At 41.1% G+C, this 15,339-nt stretch overlaps 1 protein-coding gene across 7 annotated transcripts in view; it reads left to right on the forward strand.

Annotated features, from left to right (window-relative positions):
- The window catches only part of Rhbdd1 (rhomboid domain containing 1), a 166,130-nt gene that overhangs the window by 63,888 nt on the left and 86,903 nt on the right, over nucleotides 1-15,339 (forward strand). For 5 of the 7 annotated variants that reach the window (XM_008825841.3, XM_008825842.3, XM_029559973.1 and 2 more), the window contains 3 exons: nucleotides 5,609-5,697; nucleotides 8,085-8,141; nucleotides 14,789-14,932. In XM_008825841.3, coding sequence (XP_008824063.1) covers nucleotides 5,609-5,697; nucleotides 8,085-8,141; nucleotides 14,789-14,932 — 290 coding nt within the window. The remainder of the gene's footprint in view (nucleotides 1-5,608; nucleotides 5,698-8,084; nucleotides 8,142-14,788; nucleotides 14,933-15,339) is intronic. The other 2 variants (XM_029559975.1, XM_029559974.1) reach the window with 2 other exon arrangements.

A 15,339-nucleotide genomic window follows, 5' to 3' on the forward strand; every position in this document is an offset into this window, starting at 1 on the left:
ACTTGTAAGGCCAAAGGTGATGGGAGTGACTGTGAGGGAGGCACAGGAAAGTCAAGATATTTATAGACTGAGTCATCCCCAAATTCCATGGCTGAAGACACAGGCTGGTAGTGTGGTTGAGGAAGGCATGAAGGGCAGAAAGTAGGCCATTTAAGGACAGGTTATCTTGGGAAGGAGCAATAAAACGTTCCCTTGTGCCATTAACATTCAAAAATGTCAAATTCTCACTATATCTGGCTGCTATACTGCTAAACTGAGACCATTATTCAGCTCCCCAAACCCCAGAGCTTCTGATCAGCTCAGTCCCCACCTGGTGTTAATAGCTTTTACAGGAAGGAATTATGGAAAGTGCACTAGGCCTCTTTTACCGCCTGCCTCTTACCTTACATCTCTTATCTTGTCCGACACTGTCTCCATCAACTTCTGTCCTTAATGAGGTCATTTGCTCTGCACACACCGTGTGACGATGTCTTTAGTAATAACATTTTCTGCTTTCTGAGCCATGCTTGAGAGGGCATCCTCTTCAACTGTGGAGAGGATTGCCATTTAGCAGAGGAGGCTTTTATGGCTTGTCACAGCTTTCAATCATAGCTCCAGATTTGATTCTTAAACGGCAGCACATGAGAGCATTTTTGAATAGTCGTTTAGCTCACCCTTAAAATTGGCCTCTTAAAGGGTGAAGATCAGATTGTGCTGACTCTGTAGGGAAGAGCATATTAATGATGTCCGCATACAGCTTACATAACTGAAATCCATACTATCTTAATTTTGCTCAAAAGTTACCTTCCTACTACCATCATCCTTTCTGGGTAATATGTAGCAACATTCATTTTAACTTTTCCATCTTTTTTTTTTTTTTTTTACCTCAAACCTGCATTTAGTGTTGTATATGTGGATGGATATGTGTGCACCACGTGTATATACCTGGGTGCCATGGCAAGTATGTGGAGGTCAGAGGACAGTTCTGGGTGTCAGTATTTGCCTTCCTCTTTTTTTTTTACCTCAAACCTGCATTTAAATACATGTCAAGACTATACAATAGCTATGTATCTAAAGGACAAAAACCAATGGCTGATTTTTAAAACTTATATAAGGATCTCATATTCAAAACCACAGCAGATTGTAAGCAGGCTAAATAAAATTAATCTGTGACTAGAATGATTGTGGTACAGAATGTCCAAAGCAAAGAGAAGATCTTAAAAGCTGGGAGAAAAACCAGATTGCCCACAGAGTAACTTCCTAATCGACATTCATTTATTATCAGTAAGTGTAGATCCTGTCTTTAGCATAGAGAGAGGTTGCTAAAGTAAAGATCTTTTAGGACACACAAACACTAAGGACTTTTTTATTCTCAAACAATAACTGAAAGAATTTCTGAAATTCAAATTTTAGCTAAGAGGAAAGTGAACCTAGACATGAGGACACCATGGCAGAAGCAAAGGTACAGGGAGCGTGGGCCAAATAGTAACAGACTTAAAGGACTCAGGATGAGGCTTCCTTTTATACCGATTTGAGTGCTAACAAAATGTTTTGTTTTTTTCTTTTCTTTCCTTTCCATTTCTTCTTTTTAGAGACAGTGTCTTACTCTGCAGCCCAAGATGGGCTGAAATTCTCTATGTAGCCCACACTAGGCTTGAACTCATGGAAATCCTCCTATTCCAGGCTCCTAAGTGCTGAGATTACAGGCATGAGGCTCCACATGCGGTTTAACAAAATGTTTTCCCAGATGATTATATAACCACCTTGGCACAGTGCTGGTCTCTATTTGATGAATTGCTTTCACTTCCCTTTTAGAAGGTCAGTTTCTGTGTATAGCCTGCCCTGAGATCTCAACTTCTGTTGAGTGTAATTATTATGGTCATTATGTTGGTTTATATTGATTATCAACTTCACAGATCTTGAGTCATCTAGGAAACAAACCTCTGGGCACACCTGTGAGGGATTCTGCACAGTAGGTTCATAAGGTGGGAGGACCCACCTTAACTGTGGCTGATACCATTTCATGGTCCTGCAATGAATACAAAGGAGAAAGGAGCTGAGCACTATGTTCTTCACTATCCAATTCCTGACTGTGGATACACTGTGACCAGCCACCTCAAGCCCCTGCAACCCTGGTTTCCCAGCCATGATGGACTGTATCTTTGAAGCTGAGCTGAAACAAGCCCTTCCATTCTTGTTATTTTTGTCAGGTATTTTATCACAGCAATAGGAAAATTAACTATGGAAAATTAGTACTGAGAAGTGGGGCCATTGCTGTGGTAAACCCAACCATATGATTCTTAGGCCTTTGGAACTGGTTTGGAGGAATGGGCTAGAAAAGCCTTTGAATATTGTAAGTAGAGCTTAATGGGCCATTTTGGTGGGAGCTTGGAAGACAAGGCTGCTGAGAGAAATGTGGAAAATGATGGCTTAGCTCATGAGGTTTCAGAGGGGAACAAGGACACTATTTGGAATTGGACTAGAGGCCATTTGTGGTATTCTTCTGGTGAAGAATCTGAACAAATTCTGCCCGTGTTCTGAGAACTTGAATAAGGCTGAATACAGGATAATGGGGATGGTTTATTCTGAGCCACTGTATATTGGAAATGTGTAACTTGTTTTTATTTATAGTTCACAGCTAAGAGATTGCCTTAAGTCTCTGATGAGATGTGGACTTCGGGATTTTAAATAGAGTTAGAATTGTTAAAGACTATGGGGACTTTTGAAGTTGAACTAAATATGTACTGTATTATGAAAGGTCATGAACTTGGGGGAACAAGAGGAGGACGGTTATGCTTTAAAATAATGTGCATAAGTTTCAAGTTGACAAGGGGTAGAATTTTGATGGTTAAGCCTGACAGGACCTAGACTCCAGGAGAGAAGTCCCTGGGCACACTGAGGGATTATCTAGGCAAGGTTAACTGAGGTGGGAAGACTCACCTTCACTGTGGGTGTTCGTTACTTTGTCTTCTGACTGTAGATTCAGTGTGACCAGCTGCCTCAAGCTCCTGCTTCCGTGACTTCCTTCAGCATGTGAACGGAAATGAGCCCTTCGTTCCTTAAATTGTTGCAGTCAGGTGTTTTATCACAACAACGAGGAAAGTAACTAGGACATCGTAGTAGTACACTCTGTTTTCAAAACTGATATATTTGAAGATTGTGCAGCCTTTTCCCTAGAGTCCAAAGCTTCCATCTGTTCCCAGAGACCCTCTCCTGATCCAGTCTCCCCTGCCTGTGGTCTGTTTCTTCATTTAGGGTACCTGTGTCTTAGTCTGAAGGCAGTTTCTGCTAAATGGCTACAAACAGCAGGAAAAGTCACCATGGTCCTTAAAGTAGTGATTATCTCTTTTCTTTTGGGAATTCTCCCTTATGTATATGTCAGATTCCTAATTTTAATTATGATTGTAATCACTACTTATTTTCACATTAAAAATGAACACCTTTACGGTATATAATGAAGTCAAAACAACTACTTTTCTTGAGCAAGATCTCTGTGGAAACATTCAGGGTTGGATGATGATGCAGTGTGATCTCCTCATTATTTGCCATTATATTAGGATAATTAGATTATAATGCAAACATCTGAAAACTCATTTAGAAAAATGAGAAGTTCATTTTACTGTATTGTACTCCAAGATTGAAGAATTATTGTCTAATAGGTTGGGTTTTAATGGAAAATTTTTTACATGTTATTTTATACCTATATGATTGACCATGAAGAGATTTGTTTAAAAGGTTTCAAAAATAATGATTTTTTTAAAAGTAAATGTCGTTTCAGTTAAGTTGAAGCTAACTTTGTTGTTCTTAAATTGAAGCTGGCCTCATGTGCCCCTTGAACTACCACTTTCTCATTTCTAAAACTAGGCGGAGCTTTTAATTTTTTTTTCTTTTTGGCAGAATAGAGAATAACATAAATACAATGGAGAAGTGTGGGGGGGTATCTCTGAAAAAACAAAGCCCAAGGATGGAAAACAAATATACAATCCCATATTTTTATTATCAGGTTTTGCATGCTGTAAGGTAGATTTTTGATTAAAGTAACTCTTAGCAAATGTGTGTGGTGAATGTGTGCTGTCATGAAGGTAGGTGCCGCAGTTCTGAGGGCAGGCAGCAGAAGGAAAGTGAGATCTTACCTGGGGCATGATCTCGGTGACAGAGGTGCAGCTGAGTTCGGACTACAGTCACAGAGTGCCTGGATATGTGGAGATACTAATGGTGGGTCCTGGGGCCGAGGGAAGAGCACAAGGAACAAACTGGAATAAAGTACACACTTGGTATTCTGTAAAGAAGTCAGTGGGTGTCAGAGGAAGGCTCTGTGTTCTAGGGGGACAGCAGAATGCCATGTGTCAGAATCACCGGAAAGCGAGTTCTGAGTGGCACATCAGCTGGCTGATTTTCTTTTACTCATTCAGCGTGTATTCTTCTGGGGCTCACCTTGAATCAGGTGCCGGGACAAGCATAGCTCAGGTGGAAAGAACTGAAAGGCTAGGGTGGACGGGATAAGCCTTACAGGATGGAGCCTACCAACTGATATGGAAGTGAGACCCAAGAAAAGGCCAGCTTAAGGTGCCAGGGGTGTGTGTGTGCAGTTGCATATTTAGATGGTGCCAGGCCTCTGGCAGTCAGTCAGGTGATTGAAGAGGAACTCACTCTGTGGGACCCATCTTTGTGTTAAAATGTGATGTTCTGTCATGAAAATGCCTGGTAATTCTTAAACGTGGGCTGAGAGGTTGTTCAGTTAGTGAACTTCACAGAGACCATCTCCAGCCCTCAGGTCCCTAGCACTGCTGCCACTTTGATAGATCTGTGCATGTGGAAATACTTTTTATAAGTGATTGCCAGTCCTAGATGCTAAGTCAGGGAGAATGGAACCACCTCAGTGCCCTAACTCATCTTTCAAGTTTGAAGTCTAAATTGTTTTTATTGAGTGACAGGAAAACCTTTGTGAAACTGGATGGGAGGGGATGCGAAGATGGGGACGTCTGTCCTGAGTTTCCAATACTGATCGTTCTACTACTCAGTCATGTATAAGTGTGCAGCTGTCTGCTGTGCTGTGAACACAGACATCATCCCTCACAATGGCTAGATAGTCCACATTAAATTTTGAACAGAGAAAACTGATGTCATTGATATTTGTGATAAGAGGTGCAGAGAAGAACTGGAAGTAACTATATGGCTTGTCTTGACAGAAGGTTTCCACTGCTCCAGGAAGCCAGCCCACTTGTTTTGGTGAAGGAAGGGTGTTGCATTTTAAAAATGTGGAGGTTGTAGCCAGGCATGGTGGTACAAGCCTGTAGTCCCAGCACTCGGGAGGCAGAGGCAAGAGGATCTCTGTGAGTTCAAGGCCAACCTGGTCTACATAGTTCTAGGACAGCTGGGGCTACAGGGAGACCCTGCTTCAAAAAGACAAAAAAAAAAAAGAAAAAAAATGTGGAGATTGTTTTTCTTGTCATTTTTTAAAGGTAGGAAATGTTCTTCTTTGGACTGAGTTAAGTGCTGCTCGGCATAAAAGACTTGATGTGGAACGAAGCCTGCAGACTGACTAATTGACATGCACTAGGCTAATGAGAAAATAGAGTGTCTGCAGTCAGCAGCACAGACACTCACAGAGGCTCTCCTTCCCTCCTAGGACTTCCTTCGCTGGGCATCTGGCTGGGATTCTCGTTGGACTAATGTACACTCAAGGGCCTCTGAAGAAACTCATGGAAGCATGCACAGGTACAGAACAAACACCCTGGGCATGACAGCACTTGGCAGTTCATCTTCCTTTCAGTGTGAACAGAAGCAGCCTCAATTTTCCTTTCTGTTCAGCTTAGAAATTTCCTAATAAACTCACATTTTTAAAAATATTTATTATTTTTATCTTATGTGTATGACTGTATTGTCTGCATGTATGTAAGTGCACCCATGTTGTGCAGTACCCACGGAGGTCAGAAGAGGGCGTCATATTCTCCTTCTGGAACTAGAGTTACAGACAGTTGTTAGCCTCCATGTGGGTCCTGGGAATCAAACCCAGGTCCTCCACAAGAGCAACCAGTGCTCTTAATCACTGAGGCGTTTCTCTATCCCCTCACATTTCTTTTTAATTGAAGAGATAGCAAGACAGCCACTACAGTTCCTCACATTGTTCCATAAAAGAGGATGCAACCCCAAATTTCAGTCCAGTGTTTTCTTAAGCAACAAATGCTTGTCTGTATTAAGACCTTCGGCCCTAATGCTATTCCTAGAAAACTGAAGTTTTCCTCAAAAAAGTGATCTTACAGTAATGCTTCTGTGTTATTACTTGAATTAAAAGATGTACATGACAGGGTTACAAAAGAAAGCCTAGTCTAGACTGAAGCACAAGGCCCATATTTGAAAGAGTTCAGAATGGTCACTGGATCATTCACGTGAGGCCAGTCCAAGTCTGTCATCACTTGAAGCTTGGCTCCTGCTTTTGTGCTTTTTTTTGTTTTCTTTTTCCCGTTAAAATGATGTTCAATGAAAATGTTTTATTTAGTAATAATTGCATTTTAGACCCTTTAATATAAAATAGTATACTGATTTTGACTTGCAAGGAAATTGTTTTGCAAGGCACTTGTTTTATAGACCGTGTACATTCTAATATTTCATCTTTTATTCATGGGAAATCTTTTGAGACTATTTTACCTTTTCTTGAACCATAAATAATTTGTTTTCACCGTTCATGCAGTGGACTGGTATTCCTGAGAACCGTATAATATTCATGATATTGGAAAGCTTTCTGAGAACTGTCCCATCACCTTTATTAGCAGGTTGTGTTCACTTTGGGGTGATTCTCACAGGCTAAGCGTGAGCATCTAAGCGGGTTCCCATTTTCCTGCATTTGCCTATTACTGTATTTCCTGTGTGCGCATAGGGGAGCAGCAGGAGTTTTATTTATTGAAAATGTCTAGTTCTATTATATTTTCAGCACAATTTAACAATACAACTCTGGTAAAGGAGAAGAATGCATTCTTGTTTTCATTTTCCTGTGCCGTAGGACTTGGTGGTTATTAAAGCTTTCTGTAGTTATGATACAAAATTTAAGCATGTGATTGGTTTAACTTTTGAAAAGATTTCTCCTCATAGCTGTAACATTTAAATTCCTTTTTGCCCTCCCTAACATCTACCTGTTTTTCTGTGCAGGCATGTTTACCTCAGTCTTTTTTTGTTCTGTTTTTTTTTGTCTTTTTTTGAGACAGGGTCTCCCTGTAGCCCCAGCTGTCCTGGAACTCACTATGTAGAACAGGCTGGCCTGGAACTCACAGAGATCCGCCGGCCTCTGCCTCCCAAGTGCTGGGACTACAGGTGTGTGCCACCATGCCCCCAGCTACCTCAGTCTTTTTAAAAATAACACAAGAGAAAATTTAAATACGAAAAGGAGCCCGAGAACCACCTGTTTTCTGGTGAAGGCAGAAAAAGGGTGAGAGTGAGCTGAGACTGAAGACCGCAGAGCCTGTGTGAAACAGTGTGGAGCCTGCTCTCTGGTGCTCCTGAAAGAAGGGGCCATGCTGGGGCACACCAGCTCTCCATTCACCTGTGTGGAAATGACTGCCCCAGAACCTTCTACAGGTATAAGGAAGGGGAAAGTTCCCTAGGAAGAGTAGTTAGCAAGGCTCTCCTAACACCCTCATTGAGAAAAGGCTCTTGTCCACCAAGCACCTGCTTTTGTAAAGGCTCCAGAGCCCAAGCCTCCCTCGAGAAGTAAAACCCAGCTGAGGTCAGCCAGAGACTATAAGGAACTGCAGTCACTGTCAGTTAGGGTTTCCTTGACCCTTACCCACAACCCATGTCCTGTTCCCTAAGCAGATGAAATATATTTTATCAATGGTTTAGAAGTCATTTAAAGTGACCCTGGGCTTTGTCACATACAACCTTTTTTTTTTTTTTTTTTTGAGATAGGTCTTATTGTGTAGTTCTGGCTGGCCTGGTACTTGCTCTGCAGACCAGACTGGCCTCAAATTCACAGAGATCCACCTGCCTCTACCTCTGTTGGTATTAAAGGCATGGCATGGCGGTGCATGCATAAAGAACTTAATTGTTGGAAAGATCAGCAGTTAGAACCTTATGACTACCATTAAAATGTTTGTTTCCTTCACATTTAGGCATTTTTTCCTCCAATATCAGCTACTCGGGCCAGCAGTACTACTTTAATAGTGCAGGTAAGCAGTTCATTTTAAAGAAATAAATTTCAATTTATTTTTAAATTTTTGGTATTCACCAATATACTGCTGCTTTAAGATGAAACTAGTTTTTGATGTGGTTACATAACTGTGCCTTGCCTTTTCCTGGAAGCTAAGTGGGCAAAGGTAACCCAGAAGTATATTTGGGTAGGTTGGTAGGGAAGACTGGGGGACGTAGTACCTCTGGCATAAAGCAGTTCTATGATAGGCATGAGGTCTCTCATATCCAGTCAGATACTTCACCCAGGTCCCTCAGTTCCCAGTCCAGGACTACTGTGGTCACAGCGTTAGAATTTGGTTCTGTTGTAACCAGTCAGCCTGTCCTTATGTCAGGAGAACAGGCATTGGCAGTTCATAAACAAATAGACTGACTTTGTGCCACTAAAATCTTAGGAAAACAGGCCATAGATTGGATTCATACCATGAGTTGTTTTATCGCTACTGGTTTTGGTTTGCTTGCTTGCTTTGCTTGTTTTTTTGTTTTGTTTTTGGGTTTTTTTTTTTTTTTTTTTTTTTTGACTCCTGGCTTAATTAGTATTGGCACAAAGAATTATATACATATATAATATATATGATGGTTGATCTTGCTTGTCAGTGTAATGAGATTGGGCAATGTCTTGAAGGGCACTTCTAGGCATATGTGTGAGGGTATTTTCATAAACTAAAGGGACAAGACCTTCTTTGAATGTGGGCAGCAATAGCCAGTAAGCTCGAGACTCAGGTGAAATAAAAGGGGAAGAAAAATGAAGCCCACGGGGACAAGTGGTTTTGTCTCTCTCTCGCTCTCGCTCTCTCTCTCTCCTGGCGTCCAGGAGGCCAGCAGCTCAGCCCTTCTGCTCCCTCTCTGCCTTGCAACAGGCCCACAGCAAGAAAGGGACAAGCAGCCATGGACTGACACCATGAGCCATCTCTTAAGATGTTTTCTCAGACATTTGTGAGAGTGATGAAAAAGCTAACAGGAAATGTGTGACATGAGCACGTTTGTGCATGTGTTGTTTGTGCATGTGTAGTTTATGGGTGTATGTGTTGTGTGTGTGTGTGTTGTGTATGTGTGCATGTGTTGCTTTGGTTGATTTTCCAGTAGAATTCAGTGGATAAAGAAGAGAAGCTTTACTGGCCTGTGTGATCAGGAAGAGCTGATGCCTGGAAAAGCATCCTGGTCCTACCTCTCACTGTGGTTTCTCTCTTGTTGGCTTTACTGTCTCAGGGCCTCACCTTTGTACATATCCAGAGGAAGAGGCAGTGGGGTCTGCAGAGATGATCCAGTCAGCAAAGTACTTGCTTAAGAATTAAGACCTGAGTTTGATTCCCAAAACCCAGGTACAAGAAAAGGCCAGACACAGTGATGCACACCAGTAGTCTTAGCACTGAGGAGGCAACAATGGGTGGATCCCTGGGGCTCACTGGCCAGCTAGGGAAGCCTACTTCACAAGCTCCAGGCATTGATACCATGTCCCAGAAAATAAGGTGGACCCCACCTGAGGTGGGAGGACATCTGAGGTTGTACTCTGGCTTCCACATACACATGCCCCTGAACACACACACAGAGAAAGAGAGAGAGACAGAGAGAGAGACAGAGACAGAGAGAGACAGAGACAGAGAGACAGAGAGAGACAGAGAGCAGTGTTATACAGACATGGCTTATCAGGGACTACCTAGTCCTGACATCTTGCCTGACAGCTGGGAAATTGAGGCTTAGGAAGGTTAAGTGATTTGGCCAAATTCACAGGGAGCTAATGGTAAAACTAGGACAGAGAGCAAGTCCCTGATTCATAGCTCCTGCTTTTTCTCTCCTACAGGGATGTGAGATTCACACTCTGACAACTGAACCTTATAAAATAATGCAGTTCTGCTTGCTGTCTTTTCTCTTTTTACTTTTCTTTCAGAGAGAGAGAGAGAGAGAGAGAGAGGAGAGAGAGAGAGGTGCTCCTTTGCTCCTTCATCTATAAGAGCCATCTCCTTTGCCATAGCCATCACACAAACCAGAGAATTCAAGGCAGAAATCCAAGGCCTTTTACCTTCCTTTCTGATCCCCTGCAAGATTATCCTATTTATATTCCTTCCTCTGAAACGATTGAATTTCTTCAAAGATAGAGCTACAGAGGGGCCAGGTGGCTGAGCTTATCATCATTGAGGGGGCTTTTTATGAGAGCATATGTATCCTTATAAGTCATGATTTATTCTTAATATGGCCGCCTGTAGCTGGGGAAGTCTTTATAGGTCAAAGAACCTCATGAATGTTTAAAAAGCTGTTACCAATTTTTCTAATCTTCGTGGTGTTTCTTGATCCCCTCTGCCATGAAATCCTGGAATGTGTATGAGGAACAGATGGGGCAGCTAAGGGAATAATGGTAACCAGAGTTGCTTTTACTACAGAGCCCAAGTATGTAACTGAAAAGAGCAGTGAGCAAGTGTTCCTTATGGGGTGTCACTTCGACTTATTTCTCTTGAGTGTTCAGTTGTTAGGTTTGTGTCTCCTCCCCGGCCCCCAGTGTGTATGATGAAGATTTAAAACAGCTGACTGATTTGGCCACAGAGGAACTATAGAACACTTCTGTGCCTAGGGAACCATTTCTCATCATAAATAGATATTGATGGGAATCGTGTTGATGATCATGATTGGCGATACAGAACCTTTGGCCACACCAGTCTTTTTGACTTAAGACACCAAAATGCCACGCTTCGTCCTTTCTCTCCATGTTCTGTCTGACGAGCTTTACATTAGGTTTTATAATACTCAGATGTTCGGCGTTGTTGACTTTATTTCACTGGAGTATTGCTAGGTTGTTTTCAAACAAGAAGTAACAGGTAGCAAAATGTTTTGCTGTGTCAAGAAAATGTTACCTGAAATCACTGTAATTAACATACCTGCAATTAGGGCTCTGTAGGTGCATGTAACATCTGTAGACACAAGTCATGAAAAGCTTCAGTATATTTGGGTCTCCAATTAGCTAGGGGGTGGGGTAGGATTGCTGCATAAACCTTCTGTAGCACAGTGACTTTCCACAGGGACTTGAAAGTGATAATGAGCCATGTGGGAAAATAACCCTATATGCTTTCCATGTTGCAATAAAATAATTGGCATTCTTAGGGAATTGGGCAGTTTTTCTATTTTGAGACTGTTGAAGCATTCTGCTGTATTCAGTGACTTGCTCATAAATATTAATGTCTCAAAGTGGTTACCCCTTTCTTTTAATAGTGTGAAGTGCATATATGATTATCATTTGACCATTTGCTGTCCTCTGAAGCTCCTCGGTGTGGTGAAGAGTGTAAGAAGCAAAATTTGTAATTTGGTCACGGTCTCCTTTACTCTCAGGGTAGGAAACATGTTGGGGTTGTTCCCAACACATCAGTGGAACCTGAATTTTTCTGATGGTTCTGTTAGGTAGAGAGCAGTCTGAAGAGAATGTCCATCTTTACAATTGTGTTCAGATCCCAAATGATTATGAACCACTGTGAGGATTTGGAGTTTTTACTTTTCTACTCCTGTTTTGAATATCAGTAATGTTACGATTCATTTACTTCATTATGAGCAAAGCTTTTCAAAATTACACCTCCCCCCGCCCCCCTGCAAATCCTAAACATTTTTACTTATGGTTTCTTTAAATATTAATTTTTACTTGTTACTTCAAGGGAATTCAACAAAATAGAACCAAGCCAGTTGAGTGTTACAAATGGCCAGTCAACACAAAAAGATGCTCAATGTCATCATTCATTAAAACCACAGTGAAAGGGCTGAGAATGGTGGCACATTCCTGCACTTGATAGATAAAAGCAGGTGTTTCACAAGTTCAAAGCCAGCCTGGGCTACATAGTGGGTTCAAGGTCAGCTTGGGCCAGATGGTGAAACCCTATGTCAAAAATAAAAATAGCGAGATACCACCTTACACCATCTAGGGCAGCTATAGCTCCATTTAAAAAGATAGATAATAACAAGTGTTGATGATGAGATAGAGGAGCCAGAACCCTCATATACTGCATGTAGGATTATAAAATGGTGCAACCACATTGGAAGACATTCTGGAAAATGTAAACAAAATTACAGTCAGACCAGCATATATATATATAAGTATATATTTAAGAGAAACACAAGCATATGTCCTAATAAAGACTGGCTGGCAGGTGTTTACGGTGATATTGTTCAAAATAGTCGAAAGGGCTGGGGTGATAGCTGTGTGGATAAAATGCTTGCTATGCAAGCCAGAGAACCTGAGTTTCAGTCCCCAGCATCCATGTAAAAGCCAGGTGTGACAACATGTGCCTGTGACCCTGGTGCTGGAGTGGAGATAGACAGTTCCTGGGGAATCGCTAGCTAGCTAGTCTAGTCAAATTGGAGAGCTCCAGGTTCAGTAGGATGTCCTGTGTCCCACCCCACCCCCCAAAACAAGTGGAGAGTGAAGACACCCAACACCAAACTCTGACCTGCATATGTGCCCTTCATATCTGCACAGGGAGTGCACACACACACACACACACACACACACACACATACACTATACACCCCAAGAAGAGGTAGAAATAATCTAAATGCCCATCAACTGATGTGTAAATAGGCAAACTATAGCTTAGCTATATAAAAAGATGTCATTAGATCATATAAAGGAAGGAAATACTACTGCCTGTAACAACCTTTCATGAACCTTGAAAACATGGGCAGTAAAATGAGCAAGATACAATACACCATGTTATATGCCTCTATTTATATGATTTGTACAGAATAGACATTTCTATAGAGATAGAAAGTGGATTAGTGATTGCCTCGAGCTCAGGGATTGGGGGTTGTGAGTTAATATACTTTTCTTTTGGAGCAATTATAAGAATACTTAAAATAATTTGTGTTGATGATAGTACAACTGTATGAATATACTAAAAACATTGCATACTCTAGTGAATTTTATGCTGATAATTTGTCATTAGTTTAGTCTGTTTCTTGTTCTTATAACAAAACTGAAAGTGGGTAATTCACAAAGAATAGAACTTCATGCAGTTCATGATTCTGGAGTCTTGCAAGTCTGGCTGTGGTGCTAGGTGTTGGGCTTTTTATCTGTATCATGCAGTGGTGGAGGAAAGGTGGGACAGGTGAATACAAGTCTCTCATTTCCTCTTCTGAGACAACTGCCAATGGCATCGTGGGGCCTGTACTGCCAAGGATGTCCTGTACTGCCAAGGATCATCAACATTTGACACAAATATTTTGTATGACAAATATTTATGTGAACACGAAATAATCGTCAGTCGAAAGAGACACATTGTATTGTGATTTTATTCTTTAATGAAAATAAGGCTGAGATAAAATAAGGATCACTGAAAATTATGGGTGTAAAATTTTCACTTTCAGTTTTGCATGTAGAGGGTAAAGCCATGGGGGGAAGGAGGATAGGGAATCAACCAAAACTATGTATAAAAAGCCTATAAGGAGACTCATTGGTATGATAATTAAAAACTAAATTTTAAAGCTAAAAATAAGGTAAACCATACATAGTTAAGCATTTTAATAACAGTAACTATAAAAATAAATTTCAGAAGAGTTTGAGGACCAGTGATCAAATTTTGAATGTGAAGTTTCACTCAGCCGAGCTCATAGTGCAGTGCTCGTCCCACCTGTGTTGTTCTCCGCAGACTTCTGAAAGCTGTTACTCAAGCATATATTGCACTGGACGACTTGGAGATGATGATATACAATTTGTAGTGAAGGTTATGAATTTTCATCAACAACCAAAGCACATTAATTAAGCACTTGAAACATCAATTTCAGAGGATGTGGTAATGACAAGACAGAAGAAAAGATTGAACGTGCGATAACTTCTCTCTCTTCACCAGAATGAGATCAGTATCTATGGAGAAAAAAGTCTCCCCAAGGCCAGTTCTATAGCAGTTAGCAGCTGAAGTACATATACGGACTGGCTGCAAACTGAAAAATTTGCTAGAATTTTTTTACAAAGGTGAACTTTGTTTTGCTATTGTGTTAATTGATAACTTTGGTGCTTAAAGCATCATTTCATAAACATGTTATCTCTCATTTCATTGAGTAACCAATTGTTTTGAAAGTGCTATTAGCAAGTACAGTGTCTGCCAGAGTTATAATCGTAGAGAAATTGGCTTATAAATCTCAATCTTATTACTTTCTGAGCCTTGATACTCAGCATGGAAACTCTATGGAATGTGTATTAAACATCGGTTGTCCCTCATTGGATAGAGCTTCAAGACAGTAAAACTTTCTCAACTGTTTCCTGCCATTCTCTCCAGTGAAGTCAGGACTTCACAGAAGATACTTCAAGAATTGAATAGCTCTAAGTTGGTAAATGCACTGATATATGAAGAGCCCACTCTGGTCCTTCTCCAGAACCTCTACCTGCTTTCTAAAATATCTCTTTTTCTTGCTAGCATGTAAGATCTCATTCATGTCCAGGTCCACGATGGGCACTATGGATACTATAGTGACAAAACAGTCCATGCCGACCCTTATGGAGGTATTCTCCGTGTGTCATTGTTTCTTGTTTTGAAGATTATTATTACATTCAAAATAATGACATGGGATATTTGCTCCTCTCTGCTTATACCAAGCAGGAAGTCTGAAACAAGCCATGTCTATTACTGTGTTCGGTAACATTTCGTTGTGCCTACAGGCCCCTCTGGATATCAGAACCACTACCCAGGTGGCAGGCCAGGGGTCTACGAAGACGTTCATAGGAACTATGATGTCTACACAGCAGGACTGAGTGAGGAGGAGCAGCTGGAAAGAGCATTGAGAGCCAGCCTCCGGGACCGAGGTAGGAGTCTTATACGCTTCAGTTATTTAAAACATGCCTCGTGGAGAGGTGGTCTCAAAAAGGACTATTTGTAGCAAATTAAAACCTTAAGTAATCTATAAAAATGTATATAGGTGAAAACCCATGTGCAGATGGAGAGTGGAATGTGATGCCATATTCCCACAGCCTACGCTAAGGTGAAAGGCTGGATGTATTGTTAAGTGGTTCTTTTTATAGGCCTGCTGTACTCTGTGCTTTGATATTGAAGTCAAGAAACTTACAAAAAAGGAAAAAAAAAAAAACAACAACAAAAAACACCTTAGGTCCATGAAAAAGGTTAACTTTGGAACCCCTGTAAAGCAAGTGACTACATCACTGTATATCAAAGTGTTGGCCATAAATTCCGCCCCCCATCTCCCTCAGAATCA

Source organism: Nannospalax galili, unplaced genomic scaffold (genome assembly GCF_000622305.1).
Source record: "Nannospalax galili isolate Female #2095 unplaced genomic scaffold, S.galili_v1.0 scaffold127, whole genome shotgun sequence".
NCBI lineage: Eukaryota > Metazoa > Chordata > Mammalia > Rodentia > Spalacidae > Nannospalax > Nannospalax galili.